The sequence below is a fragment of the Stegodyphus dumicola genome, chromosome X1, assembly GCF_044657685.1.
Source record: "Stegodyphus dumicola isolate Sdum_Otavi_A_Nest chromosome X1, ASM4465768v1".
NCBI lineage: Eukaryota > Metazoa > Arthropoda > Arachnida > Araneae > Eresidae > Stegodyphus > Stegodyphus dumicola.
Window position 1 is genome coordinate 66,150,580 of NC_140780.1, and position 15,647 is coordinate 66,166,226.

At 33.0% G+C, this 15,647-nt stretch overlaps 1 protein-coding gene across 1 annotated transcript; it reads left to right on the plus strand.

Moving 5' to 3' along the window:
- Positions 1-694: 694 nt before the first annotated feature.
- On the plus strand, positions 695-13,636 carry LOC146993164 (uncharacterized). The gene is made up of 4 exons (XM_085808160.1): positions 695-1,030; positions 1,731-2,979; positions 3,643-4,109; positions 13,517-13,636. The coding sequence occupies exons 1-4, from the start codon at positions 875-877 to the stop codon at positions 13,634-13,636; spliced, it is 1,992 nt and encodes a 663-aa protein (XP_085664286.1). The 5' UTR covers positions 695-874.
- Positions 13,637-15,647: the final 2,011 nt, after the last annotated feature.

A 15,647-nucleotide genomic window follows, 5' to 3' on the forward strand; every position in this document is an offset into this window, starting at 1 on the left:
AATGTGCTAAACATTACTTCTGCTCAAGATTTCTATCCACTACGTGTGCCAGACTTTAGTTTTAATACTCCATAGAATAATGAATATATAATTCCCGCTAAACTTGGTTAAGATGTGTATACCCTATAGTTGTACGCGGCCGTACTCGGTAGGCGGAAATGACGTCACAGAAAAGAGCCGTGGCCATCGGCATCTTGGAATCACGTGACAACCGAAAATGACGTAGACGGGATAGAATGACGTCATTCATAGTTCCGACTTTATTTTGTGGCAACGGCAATTTTTTTCAGTTTTGATTTTTGTGGTAACGATCTCTTGAACCACGTTTTTGGAATGACATCAACTTTAATTTATTTTCTTTTATTATTTTATTTCTTTAATATCTCATTATTTTTAAAAGATTCTATTATTTAATTTAATGCAGTAATTTTTAATGAATAAATTTTATGTTATTCCACGAGTTATAAAAATATCCCCTACGGCTGGGATTCGAGCCTGCCACCTCTGGGATGCGATTCACGACAAAAGGCCACGTTTTATCTCTTGAATCCTGTTATTTGGTATTGTTCACCAGCCTTATCCATTTGGTCTTGTGCAATGGAAACAACTACAGTGTCACTAGGTTGCACAAGTGCGTAGACGCGGGCTTGTTCAACACCTCCTTATAGAAGGAAGCCGGGACACTGAAGCGAGGGGAAGCTCTGACGTCACAGGTAGTCGTCTCTGACTCACCTCGCTCCTTCAAACAAAATCAAAGCCCCGTAGTTGAGCCAAGAGCGACGAACGTGGAGCGGTTATTTGCGTTAGCGACAGAGTTTTTATATTGTCTCGTGCTTTTTTTATATATTGTCTCGTGCTTTTATAATTTCATACGATGCCTCATAAATGTGCTGTAGCCACATGTCGTGGTAATTATAAAAACGGACCAAAAGTGGCTGTATTCAAGTTTCCAAATGAGACTGAACTCCGGATGAAATGGATAAGGAGTCTACGAAGAAAAGATGGCTTTCAACCTACTAAACATACCAGAGTAAGTTCAATTTTACTGCATTTTTTATGTTTTGTATCTTTACATTTTTTTATTACTTTTATTGATAGGTATGTGATGTTTATGCTTACGATATTAGATTTTGATCTGTGGGTAAGAAGTTTTATGTTTGAAAGATTTTAATCTTGCCTGTTTTAATCATTTCAAAAAAATATTTTCCTTCAAAGTTTTATGAATGAAATAAAGTTCCATATAACAGGAATAATTCTAAATTTAGTAGTTACATAAATGCCAATAATTTGTAAATGCTTTCTAGTATACTGTGCAGGCAGATTCTGTAGTTATTCCAAATTTATCATAATTTATATGACAAGGAACTACTAAGTAATCATAATAGGTTTCATTTTAAAATTTTTGTAATGATATATGAAAGTTTGGTATGATGTATTCAAGGTAATTATTTGTATTTGGTAACCAGTGTTTGTTGTAAACAATTATCTCAAATATATAATTTTCTTTAAATGTAAATAAAGCTGTAATCATTATGATGAGCATTCCAGATTTTACAAATTACTTAAATTATACACGTAATTGAAATGATATTACTGGTTTTTTAATTCGTATTTATGTATCAAATTATTTATTTAAATCATAGGGCTTATTGACTTCTGTTACTAAATATTAACATGCATCTAACTTTTGTACTCACAACAAGTTGATTTTTGAATATTTTCTTTTATAGGTATGTGAATTACATTTTCGATCAGATGAAATAATACGAGAAATCGAAATGTATGATGAGAAATCAGCGAAGTTAATTAAAGCCCCAATTTCTAGGCCACGTTTGAAAAAAGGATGCATACCTTCTCAGTTCCCTGATGGCCCATCCTACATGTCATCAAATTCTGTATCGAGAATGTCACCAGAAAAGAAGAAAGCTCGTTTAGAAGAGAAATACCTGGAGAAAGCGATAGAAGAAAGTTTGAAAATGAAAGAACGGTATGATAATGAACGATCATTTGAAAGTTTAATTGAATTCAATAATTGCCTAGAACATCAGATTTTAGAAACATTTTGGACAACTGTACATACTGAAAATTCAACTATGTTACTTGATATTTTAAGTGACCCAGCTCCAGAAATTCAGAAATCGGTAGTAATAAATGAGGATTTAACAGTATGTGTTTATACTAAAAACATCGCTATAAAATCTATTGGTAAATTTGTTTTCCCTCTAAAAATTAGTAATGTAAATATGTTTCTAGAAGTACTAAAGGAAGTTGAAAGTCTGTCTCATAACTTACAAAATGAAGAATATATTAAGAATTCTATACAAATTGTGGATGATATGCTTTCAGAAGTGAAAAGAGTGTTACCTGAAAAAGAAACTGAACTGAACTTCCTTTCAGAGCAAGTAAATAAACTAAATGTAAAGAAAGAGAAGTATCGATATACTCCAGATTTACTTATTTTTTGCAGTTTGTTAAACTCGATCTCACCGCATGCATACAAGTTTTTACGACATTCAGGTTACATTTCTATTCCCCATCCACGTACTATTCGTAGAATTTGTTCAATGTTTTCTCTTAATCCTATTACTGAGCAATTTAATGATGACTTTTTAGGATATGTTAAACAAAGATGCAAGGATTTAGAAGAAAATGATAAAACTGTAATTATTATGATGGATGAAGTGCATTTAAATTCATGTTTCGATTTTAAAGGAGGAAATTTGTGTGGCATGGCCTACAACTGTGAAAAAGCTGCTACAAGTGCTTATGTTTTTATGATACGTAGCTTATTATCACCTTTCAAGGATGTGGCACATATATTACCAGTTAAATCATTAAATGCTGAGGATCTGTATCAATATCTTAAGAAAATTATAATTGGTTTAGAAAATATAGGTTATAGAATTGTGGCAGTTGTCTCTGACAATAATTCAATAAATAAAAAAGCCATGTCATTATTTTGTATGCCTCCAAAAATTAGTATTGTGTATAAAAACCCTGCAGACTTATCTCGGCCACTATTTTTTGTTATTGACTCAGTGCACATCTTGAAGTGTGTCAGGAACAACTGGATAAATCAAAAAACTTCTGGGCAATGTTTATTTTATCCAAATTTTGAAAATTTTTCCAAGGTCGAAACAGCGGCATTTGCATGCATAAAAAGTCTCCATTCATTAGAGGCAGGCAGAATTGTAAAATATAGTTATGGTTTGACTCTAAAAGCTCTGTATCCAACCAATTTGGAAAGACAAAATGTCAAGCTAGCATTACAAATATTTGACAGTCGTCTTGCAGAGGCAATAATGGTTATTGGTAAAGAAAATAGTATTTTAAATTACGAAACAACAGCTGAATTTATTAAAATTATATCTACATGGTGGTCAATAGTCAATGTCAAAAGTATCTTTAAAGGACACCATAAGATGAATGAGTATCAAAAGCCGTTAACTGTGCAAAATGATGATGTTAGATATATTTATTTAAATAAGTTACTTGAGTGGTTAGATCAGTGGAAACTTTTAGGCTGTTCTAGTGGTGGACTAACTAAGGAAACACATTTTGCATTAACACATACTAGCTATTCGTTGCTCGAAATGGCAAGGTATTGCATTGAGGAGCTAAAATTTACTTACTTTTTACCAGGAAAAGTTCAGACAGATCTCCTAGAGAATAGATTCGGAAAATATAGACAGCTGGCTGGTTCACAACATAATATTTCTATAAGGCAAGTATATGAAACTGAAGCAAAATTAAGATTACAAAGTCTTCTGCCAACTGTTATTAAATCATCAAAGTATGGAGGAATTCCTATTTATCTAAATTGTAAAAACCTGTGTATTGAATCTCTGGAGCAAGAAAATATTGGATGCACTTTCTCAGGAAGAATAACTATTACAAATGAAGATATACAAAATGTTCAAAATGACATACCAATTTTAATGTATATAGCTGGTTACTGTAGTTATAAAGTTGTGAAACTATTAAGCTGTGATATTTGTAAAGGCAATCTAACTATTGATAAAGAATTAATTGTAGAAAATGAAGGACAGTCTTGGATAAAAAGATTTGATAGAGGACTTCTATATCCTCATCCTGATGTACTAAATTCAGTAATATATAATTATGTTGTTATTCAAAAACTTGTATCTGAAGAATTTGAGAATGAATTTTTATTTTCTGCAAATCAGAGGGATATAGCATGTAACTTAACTCTAGACATACTGATAGAAAATGACATTTTTTTAAATCTAGATGATTGCCCTAAAGCTCATGAGTCACAGAAAGTGTTAAAGCAGATTCTTTGGTCATCAACGAACACATTTTTAAATAATTATTGCAAATTAAAGAATGATACACTAAACCAGAAAAGCATTGCAAAAGAGCGCAAATTGAAAACTTTAAAGCATAAATAAAAATATAATGGGTGTTTAGCAATTAAACATTTAAAAAATGTAGGTTTTAATTCAAATGATGCTGTATTTCATAGACTAGTAAGTTTAGTAACTTTAATGCATGTAACAAGACACAAAAAATTAATTGAGCAAAGCCTAGTGATGTTAGTTCAGATTTATTTCTGTTGAAAAAATATTTTCGCATCTAACAGTTACTGTTACACATTATTGTGAATTCCTTATTATTTTTTTTCTACTCATGTATGCTGTCTGTTTAACCTTGAGATCACTTGAAAAGTAATAGTAACGAAAAATTCATTTCTATGCATCTATGTAAATAAGTGTCTGGGTTGTATTTTAAGTGGTCCTTATTAATGTGGATATCAAATTAGTGTTAACATATGGTAAGATTCTTTATCATTATAATTGACTTGAAATATTGAAAAATTCATTTCCTTGCCCTTAATTTGTTGTGTAAAAAAGTGTCTGCGTTATGTTTTTATGTGGCCACTACTTTTACCTTTTGGGTATAATTTTGGTGTTAACATGATAAAATACTTTATCAAAGTAACAGTTATATGTTTCAAAATGCTTACAAAATGTTATGTATATAATAACTGCCACTGTTATACTGGTAATGGGTCATTATACTTTTGTTGATATGGACAGATATTGACTGTTTTACATTCAGATGACTTGAAATATTAAAGAAGGCATGTCCTTTTTTTAATTTCTCATCGCGTAAAAAAGTGTCTCGGTTTGTGTTTTAGTGCGGCCACTACTTTTATCATTTGGATATAAGTTTGGTGTTAACATATGGTAAAATGCTTTCTCCTGATAAAAGTGATATGTTTCAGCATGGGTACAAAATGATATGTATATAATAACTGCCACTGTTATACTGGTCATTATACTTTTGTTGATATGGACAGATACTGACTGTTTAACATTCAGATGACTTGAAATATTGAAGAAGGCATTTCCTTGCCTTTAAATTGTCATTGCGTAAAAAGGTGTCTCGGTTTGTGTTTTAGCGCAGCCACTACTTTTATCATTTGGGTATAAGTTTGGTGTTGACATATGGTAAAATGCTTTCTCCTGATAAAAGTTATGTTTCAGCATGCTTACCGAATGATATGCATATAATAACTGCCACTGTTATACTGGTAATGGGTCATTATAATTTTGTTGATATGAACATATACTGACTGTTTTATATTTAGATGACTTGAAATATTGAAGAAGGCATGTCCTTTTTTTAATTTGTCATCGCGTAAAAAAGTATCTCGGTTTGTGTTTTAGTGCGGCCACTACTTTTATCATTTGGGTATAAGTTTGGTGTTGACTTATGGTAAAATGCTTTCTCCTGATAAAAGTGATGTTTCAGCATGCTTACCGAATGATATGTATATAATAACTGCCACTGTTATACTGGTAATGGGTCATTATAATTTTGTTGATATGAACATATACTGACTGTTTTATATTTAGATGACTTGAAATATTGAAGAAGGCATGTCCTTTTTACTTCCTTGTACGAAGTGAAAAGGAAGTATTGTAATCGCGAAAAGTTTCAGGCAGCATATTTCACCGAAAATATCCATTTTGACCGCTATCGAATGCAATTTAACGATGTTTTTGCACCATATCTGTACGTAAGGACAGAATAAAATACTCTTTTCCTTCAAAAAAATTATAAAACTGCTTAAAAAAACTGAAACTAAAATTAATTCTGAAGAGAATTTTTCGTGGCTTCTGTACGAACGTATGTACGTACGTTCGTGCGTACGTACATATCTCACATAACTCAAAAACGAGTAGCCTCAGAACGTTGAAATTTTGTATATAGGACTGCTATAACATGTATATGTGCACCTCGTATTTTGGTTGCAATCGGCCACACCAAACGTATATAAATATATTTATTTATATATCCACTCTATGACTTGAAATATTGAAGAAGGAATTTCCTTGCCTTTAATTTGTCATCGCATAAAAATGTGTGTGGGTTATGTTTTAAGTGGCCACTACTCTTATCATTTTGATATAATTTTTGTGTTAACATATGGTAAAATGTTTTATCGAGGTAACAGTTATATGTTTCCAGCATGATTAGAAAATTGTATGTTTATAATAGCTGCTGCTATTATACTGGGAATGGGTCATTATAATTTTGTTCATATGGACATGCACTGACTGTTTTATATTCAGAGCACTTGAAAGATGATAATATTGAAAAATTCATTTTCGTGCTGTTGAGTGTTTGCTGCATAAAATGGTATCTGGGTTGTATTTAAATAGCTACCACTTAATGTTTAGTAAGTGGTTATCATTTGGTGTTAACATACTGTAAAATGCTTTCTCATGATAAAAGTTGTGTTTCAGCATGCTTACAAGATGACAAGTTTATGGTAACTGCTGCTTTTATACTGAGAATGGGTCATTATAATTTATATTTTTTATATGGGCATGTACTGACTGTTTTACACTTAAAAATATTGAAAAATTCATTTCCTTGTCTTTAATTTGTTGTTGTGTAAAAAAGGGTCTATGTTGTGTCTTTAAGTGGCCATTACTTATATCATTTGAGTATAATTTTCATGTTACCATATGATAAATTACTTTATCAAGATAACAGTTATGTGTTTCAGCATGGCGACAAAATAACAGGTTTGTAATAACTCCTACTATTATTCTGGGAATTGGCTGAATAAAGGGTGTCTCTGATTAGGAGCACTCATTTCACAAACCTGTGATTTTCATGTGCATTTTGAAATTACCGGTGTTCCATAATTAAGACTGGTGGCTTTCTGGACAAATCATTTTGATATATTCTTTGCTTAAATTAAACAAGCCTGATAGCGAGTAACTTAGAAGATCACGATTTTAGCTTGGAAAAATTACAACAAAATTGTGTTGCATGTAGTGACCAGATACTTTCAAATTGGATACTGGTGCATAGGTAAAACATTTTTATTATTTTCTATATTTGAAACATTAACTGATAATCACTTCCTTTACACAACATCAATAAATGTTTTTACATATACTGGTGATGCTGACATCCATTTGCTGTTGAATGTATCTTTATATGCTTCATAAATAATAATAGCCATCGTATAAAATTTAATATCATTTGTGCACCTGAAGTGTTTTAAATGGTAATGGACGGTCTTCTCAAGTGTTTGCCCGATATTTATCCATATTATGGCAGTATCGTAATACATTTTGAAACTATTAATTGGCTGTTGTAAAAAGTTAATAACGGTGTTTGTAATTGCCAGACAAAATGGGTTGAAATTTAACGAATAGAAACTTGAACTTGCAGTATCAAAATTTAAATATTAAGGTCACATAGTCTCATCTTATTGTTTCTGATGAGACCCAATTAATATAGAAGCAGTTTTGAAATTTTCACACCTGTTAATAAATAAGAATTGATGAGATTTCTTAGTATGGCAATATGCTTAATGAGATTTCTGCTTCAATTTTTACAAGAAAGTTTGAATAATTTATTGATAAAAAGAGATCAGCTGGTTTTAACTTATTTGTATGTTATAACTTGTTATGCTGACTGCTTGCATAAAATTGTAAATAATTTTTTTTTATTTTTCACTTGTGAATCTTTATTTTCAAGTTCAGCTATATAACTAACACAATACAGTTAAGTACATATACAACTAATATTATTGGTTCTACAGATTTAAGCAATAATTTTAAATTGCACATTGAATTATTTGCTAAGCAAACCTCTGATATACTAATTTATTTGAAACTTGCAAGACACATAGCATATTATAGACAAAATTTAGTGCATTTTTATACCATTTTCTTTTAAAGACAAATTACTGATTGGAAGAAAAATGAAATGATAAGTAATAGTTTGTATGCAGATAATTTGGGTTTTTTTCATAAATATTAGAAAAATATAAAGCAATATTAAATTATGAGGGAAAAGTCAGAAATTCCTTTTTTGAGTTAGTATGGCTGATTTTTAACTTTTTAAATGCTGCTGTGAAACCTACAAGGAAGTATAATTCATTAAAGTCAAGAAATAAGAAACAAAAAATTCTTAAATTTATGTCAAATTTTATTGTGTTAAATTTTGAAGTAATTAAATTATTCATTATATATAATTGAATCTCTGAATAAAATCCCACCCAAGTATCTATATCAAATAGTGAAATCAAGTACGGCACTAGCGCGCAGCCTGTTTTGTTTCGTTGCTCTCTCGGGGTTTCGACATAGACGACTACGCGTGACGTCACAATCCAGTGTCCCGGCTTCTATAAGGAGGTGTTGGCTTGTTCCGACGTGCCCAAACCACTTCACACCTTTGTGCATCCAGAAAGCTAACGAATGCAATCTTAACGTCCAATTATAATCTCGCTAACAACATCCTTCCTATGTCAACCAATCAGCGAGTTTATTTTTCTTGGAGCGGATATAGATTTATATTGACGTTCTAAATCATTACTTTAAATTTATTATTTGCTGTTTTAAATGTAAGATTTTACCACATTTTAAATTTCTCTTTTTTATTTTACAAGCATTCTTCTTCCTAAATATAATGCATTAAATTTTCATCCCACATTTATGGTTTTTGGAAAAACGTAAATTTTACTTTTAATTTTCACAAATTAATGTTTCCACATTTTAATTTCTTACGAAAGCGAATTTATTTTTTACATTTCTTTTCACTTTTTTATTTTATAATTTTTTTTTTCCTAAACTTCTTTCTTTTCACTTTTCTATTTTAAAAAGAATTTTATGTTTAACTTTTTTTTTCACAAAAGTAATATTTATTTTTGCAAGTTTAATTTTTTCTTTTCGCAAAATTTGTTCTTGTCACATTTTTATTTTATTTTTAACTCTTCTCCTCTTGTTTTAAATACTTATTCATTTTATATCTCCTTTTCTCCAAAAGTAAACCTAGATATATTTTTTTGTCTATGAAATTTAGGTTGGAAATTTACATGCATATCATTTCCCTCTGCAGGCCTTTGTGGATAATATTTTTTGTAGCTTTAGACCAATACCTTCAATGTTAATTCTATTTAGTTTAATTGGAATACTACATTTTTTACTTTTTATGCTGCTGATACATAATGAGAGATACTCAGAACTTTTCCTTCTAACTTATTGTACTAGTGACTATACTAACTTTTTGAAACACTTAACAAAACATCACTAATTCTCTTTTACACATCTTACTTTTATTCAAAAAGTTCACCGAATTATGTCTAACAAATGTAAATTTTACACTTTTCATTTACTTTTTTTTCCTTATATTTAACTTTTATATAAGTTTATATATCATTTATATAACTTTTACATTAGTAACACTCCTCTCTTTTGCATTAAGCATACTCATTTATATTTTTCTCCCTTTTCCTCCAAAACAAATACAGACTTACATAAGTTTCTTTATTATAAGACCTACTGATTTTGAACAACTATTATAAGGAGTTGTCAGGACTTGTATGTCTTTTGATCTGCTTTGAAAATATTACGTGTCTGAATAGGAACAGGGAGATTACTATATTCAAGTATGTGTGGAATAGACGACACAAGCAGGAAGGGTGTACTGAACCCTTTATTCTCTATAAGATTGCAGGTGCTTCCGTACTTCGGGATACAGAGACCAACCACTCGTGGTTTGAACGTAAAAATATAAAACTTGATTTTCATCAATATTGAACTATTTTGGACATCCTATTTAAATCTCCAATCATACGCTAAATTTTGGTTTTCTTCATATGAAAACTTCACTCAGATTCTTAATATTATTCCACCATTCACCGCAGAACTTTATAAACACATCTATATTTGAACTTATCACAGCCTTGCTTTCTTAACAAGGTACAGGAGATTGAATTACTTTTAACTATAGAGAAGAATAGCTACACTGTGGTGTATTATTTTAATTTCGAATTTTAGCCCTATTTGGGAAAAAGAACTAAAAAAAAAAATGTTTATAATACACATGGAATTAATATTCAGCTAGGCATTGGAAGCTTGTTCCCTTTCTTCCTACTCGAAAAAGTTTTTCAAATAGTTATGGAAATGCGAAAAATAGTCCATGAAATAAAAAAAAATTAAAATTGTTATTATAATTATTATTATTGTCAATGTTATTTGTTGTTCATGCAAACACTTAACTATATAAGTAAGGATCTTCGATTCTTGGCCCGCCTAGCGTTTTCGATAAGTTAAGAATGAAACTGTTAATGCCATTGAGGTAAAGGAAGAAAGGGCTAGCCAGGCACTTTGAGTGAAGCACTACTCCGGTCTCCACATGGGGCGTTTTTTGTTTACCTTCAGAAGTTCCCTTGACAGCGCTTCGATACTGTTTCGACACAGGACAGTTCCATACAAATCGAAAAACGGGACATTTCCGCATAAAAGAAACATCCATTGTGTGATGAATAATAGCAATTTGCATAGTTTAGTGACATTTACGCAAAAATCACATCTTGGTTATTTTTCGATAACCAACAACAGTAATTTTGATTATAAATTTGTTTTATACAATTCTAAGTAGTTGAACTACAAAAATATAGATTTTAGCAAAAATGTTATGCTTAAAGAATGAAAAATACCTTTCGGTACCTTTAAAATTGTATACGTCTTTCGATACCATTGATAGCGTATTCGCTACTTTTATTTTATGTTCCAAACGCCAAAATGTTTTAAATAAAATAAATTTTTTTGTCATCCACATATTGTAGAAAAAGAAAATATGTGCATTTATGTGTATATTTACGACGTAATTACAAAATATTTACATCCAATCGTGTCAAAACCCGTTGATCTTAATGGTAAATCACCCAATGTTTTGGACACCCGAAAGGGATCGCGAGTGCTTCAAAGCAGTGTAGCGAAACCGGTTAGGGCCTCTCCTTCGTACTTCCAAAGAATCTGTAAGGGACTCCCTACAGATTCTTTGGTACTTCCTACCTCCATGGTTAATGCAGCTGTCTCAAACTCTTTGATTTTCCCTATAGAGAAGTTTGCAAGACGTTTGATATTTATCTCAAACTCTACTTTTGTTGAGGGTCAATTTATTTTAAGCACTCCACCATGTTGACCTTCTTGATTAAAACAAACATAAAAGAAACCACGCCAAGGGTCTTTCTTAAAACTTCACACACATCTTGTTGAAAAGTGTAGAGTGAGGAGGGGAAACAATGAATGGAATTCTATTTCTCTCAATGTTGCAATCAGTTAGAAAACGAGAAATTAGATATAAACATCGTGATTGGTTGATGAAAAGCAGGATTTGTACAGTTGATTTAAGTTACTCATACTCGTTTGACATTCTGAAATTCAGAAGCGCTTTTTGTCTTCGAATGACTGCACAATGGCAAGACAAATCATGGTGGAAAAATGTTTTTTCAAAAAAGGAAAAGTTGAAGGAAAATTGCAATTTTTTTCAAGAAATATAATCTTTTTTTTTTTTTTTTTTTTTTTTTTGAGCACAAGAGTAATTTGTGTCCGTGTTAGCTACATGATAGCAGAAAAATTACTAAAGTTTGGAATGCTTTTCTTGGTGGAGAGTTTGGAAGAAAGTGTCTTCAGTGTGCAGTTGATTTGCTTTATCCATAATGATTTGGCCATGATTTGTCTTTGTGCAGTTTATTTGCTTTGTTCAAGCTATTTTGAATATTAGGGATCTGATGTGACTAGTGAGGCGCGTGGATGATGTGGCAGCAGATACATTCAAAAAGTAAAAATCCAGATGCAAGGACTGTGTGTTTATTTCTGTAGTGATGGATGAATCACAAGTAGGAAATTTTTGTATTGTGCATACTAATTAATAAGCTTACTGCTGAAGCAAATAACATTGGTTCTTTGCCATAACGATCCTAGCAGTTCGGGTTGAAGTTCTGCTGAAGATGAATTCCTTAATAAACTTGACTTAACATTCGAATTTCACGTCCAAAAATGTATCCAAAAATTTCCGACTTTGCTTCTTCGTTTACTTAGCGTATAATAATTAACGTTCGAAAAATTATATTACAATTTTGCAACTGAATGTCGTACCAAAGCAAAACAAGTCAATGGAAATTACAAATTGTTCCAACAGTTTCAGTCGATTTGAGTGAAAGATTTAAACTATTGTCCCTCTCCCCGAGGATAAAACTTGTGTCAAAATTAAATATTTTGTCTCTCAAACCCTACTTTCAATGAAAGTTAGTTTCTTCGATCACATGTATACTGTAAAAAATTTCACTTTAGTGTTATACAGTTTAATAGTTCAAATTAAGAAGTAGCCCTAACACATTCTTCATTTGATATTTTAAGAATTCTTTTTATGGTGAAACCTCAGCAATGGTTCAGGTTTTCGCCAGTGAAATAAAACATTCAATGTATGCCTGATTTTCATATGTTTCGAAAGTTTAATTGTGGTTGTTTGTATGTATTTTCGGATAGTTGACAGAGTATTTAGATGTATGCATGACAGATGCATATAATAGCTGACAGATGCATATAATAGCTTTAAAAGATTCCTCAGAAGCTAAAAAATCATGTCATATTTGAGAAAGTACCCAATAAAAGTCAGTGCAGACCAACAGAATTCTACGGGTAGCAGTAGAAAGTTTTACTGGTTTCTATGGCGCATTTACAGACAAGTAAGGATTGGGTTATTTAATTATGGCAAAGCACACGAGGGCTATCTGCCTAAAAGGAGGGAGGCCTTCGTGGAGGACTTTCTAAGAGGAACTGGCTCGTATATACATTACACATGGGGAAAACCACGAAAACGCCCATGCAGCCAGCCCGTTCGCGGGATTCGAACCTCGGACCGAACTACCAGTGTTCAGCGTCTTTACCGCTCGGCCGCTGGTGGGCCTACAGACAAGTAAGAGAAACCCACAGAAACCAATAGAAACCAGTAAAAGTCAGCAGAAACCCATAGAATTTTATGGATACCCATAAAAAGCTTTACTGGTTTCTATGGGGCAATTTTATCAGGGCTGGCGCATATGTTTTTCGTTTATTCTTCATAACTATGTTTTAGTTTTATGTAAATGCATTAAAATTTGTGTATTAATAACATGTAACATACAAAATGGCTTTTAAAAACCGATTAGCAGTAATTTTATTATGGTTTTATTCAGGTGGAACGCGAAAGGTCTAAAACACATTTTCACCATTTTGTTGTTACTGATATATATAGCGCAGCTGAATACAACTCTAAAAAGAAGTCCAGTCCTCATAGGGAAAAACATTGTTCATAACATAATGTATATTTCTATAAATAAATATCAATATAGTATGCGCATCCTACAGGAAATAATTTGGGTATCCTTTCTTTCCATAGACATAATGTCCATGAGATATACACAAAGATCACTTTTCTGGTGACATTCAGCATATCTGTATAAATTTGCATATTCAGGCATAGCTTGTATAGAATTTATTGCAATTTAGCTAAAATATCTTGTCACCCAGCTAAAATATCTTGGAGTGGTCATAGACCAGAGACTCTCCTGGCTTCCCCATATTACGATGCTAAGACAAAGAGTGAATCTCCTAACCAATGCCATGCGGGGAATGACAGCAATCAAATGGGGGCTGTCACCCCAAATTCTCCGCATCTGGTATAAGACTGTTACGGAGAAAATCGTCACCTATGGTGCCTCAGTATGGGCCACGCGGCTGAACACCCATATGAGACGTCAATTAAATACCATACAGCGTCAACAGCTACTAATAATCTGTAAGGCTTACAAAACATCCCCAACGGCAGCCTTGCAAGTTCTAGCCGGTGTACCACCCCTCGATCTCTTCATAGAGCGAGAGGCGACGATAGGGAAAGTTATTAGACTGAGGCAACACCACACACTGTGGGGTCATACTTACAATCCCAGTGAATACGAAGAACACAGGACCATCTTCGCCTGTCACCCGGCAGATGACACTCTCTCTCGAGAAGCGCAAAAGATCAAGCCTATAGGTATCTTCACAGACGAGTCAAAGACACCGGAAGGGACTGGCTGTGCATTCTGCCACGTCTCTGAAGGGGTGACGATCCATACGTGGAAAAGGAGGTTGGCCCATCATAACTCGGTCTACCAGGCTGAGTTACTGAAAATCAACGCAGCACTGAAATATAGAGCGGATTCCCTGCATACTCCCATAGAAATTTACACCGACTCAGCCTCAAGCCTGGCTGCCATAGCTAATGAAAGAGCGGGAAGCCCCATAGTCCAAGACATGAGGAGGCAGATTTTCCATCTTAGCCAAAAAAAAAAAAAAAACCCACGTCTCACCTGGGTGCCAGCACATACTGGCATCTAGGTAATGAGCTGGCAGACGCGGCGGCAAAGGAGGCAACTAAATAGGCCGACACATATGAGGATGCCACGTTAAAGCCGATCACCTTTATGAACCGGCATTCGCTAGAGCTGTTAATAACATAGTGGCAAAGGAGATGGAACCAGGGCACCACGGGTTGTCGAGCTTACAAGTTCATACCGAAAGTGAGGACAGAGGCCCAGTCTACCTCTTATTTTATGACACAATTTTTTACGGGATATGGTCCATTCCTCACATACAAATATCGCTTTGGCTTCGTAGACAATGACACCTGCGAATATGGTGAGGTTGCCGACCCAGACCACCTCCTATTCTCATGCAGCCTCAGAGAACAGTTAAGGCTAAAAAAGCCGAATGATGACAGCTACTGACCTCACTGCCTAAAGACCACTAAAAAACTCAAGCAGGATGAGCTAAAGATCAAGGCTGTACTAGACGAGTGTCTCATAATGTATAGGAAAGGGCACGCCAACAGAAGGGTGCAGACCGTCGGTAACCACACTTAGCGCCGCTACATGTCTTGTATATTTTCAAAAGTACTAATATTCAGCCTAATGTATGTTAAATGTTATATTGTACATCTCTGCAGCATAATGTATAACTCATGTTTGGCCAAATGGCTGCCACACTGTTCTTTTTCCGTACTCATGTGTTTTCATGTTTCTATTAGCCTTCATGTATACTCACGCATTCTTCTGTATAATTTCATAAGTACTAATATTCAGTTTAACGTACGTTATATGTACTCTTGTACACTTCTACAGCATAATGTATGCTTCAAGTTAGGACAGTATCCTCAGCATTCATGTATATTCACACATTCTCCTGTACAGCCTCTAAAGTACTAATATTCAGTTTAATGTATGCTATTATTGTAAATCTCTACAACATAATGTATGTATCAAATTTGATCAAATGGCTGTCACATCG

Coding starts and splice junctions, on each gene's coding strand:
- LOC146993164 (XM_085808160.1), top strand. CDS start 875: ATGCCTCATAAATGTGCTGTAGCCACATGTCGTGGTAATTATAAAAAC. Junction 1,031..1,730: donor AACCTACTAAACATACCAGA/GTAAGTTCAATT, acceptor TTTCTTTTATAG/GTATGTGAATTACATTTTCG. Junction 4,110..13,516: donor ATCCTGATGTACTAAATTCA/GTAATATATAAT, acceptor GGTTTTATTCAG/GTGGAACGCGAAAGGTCTAA.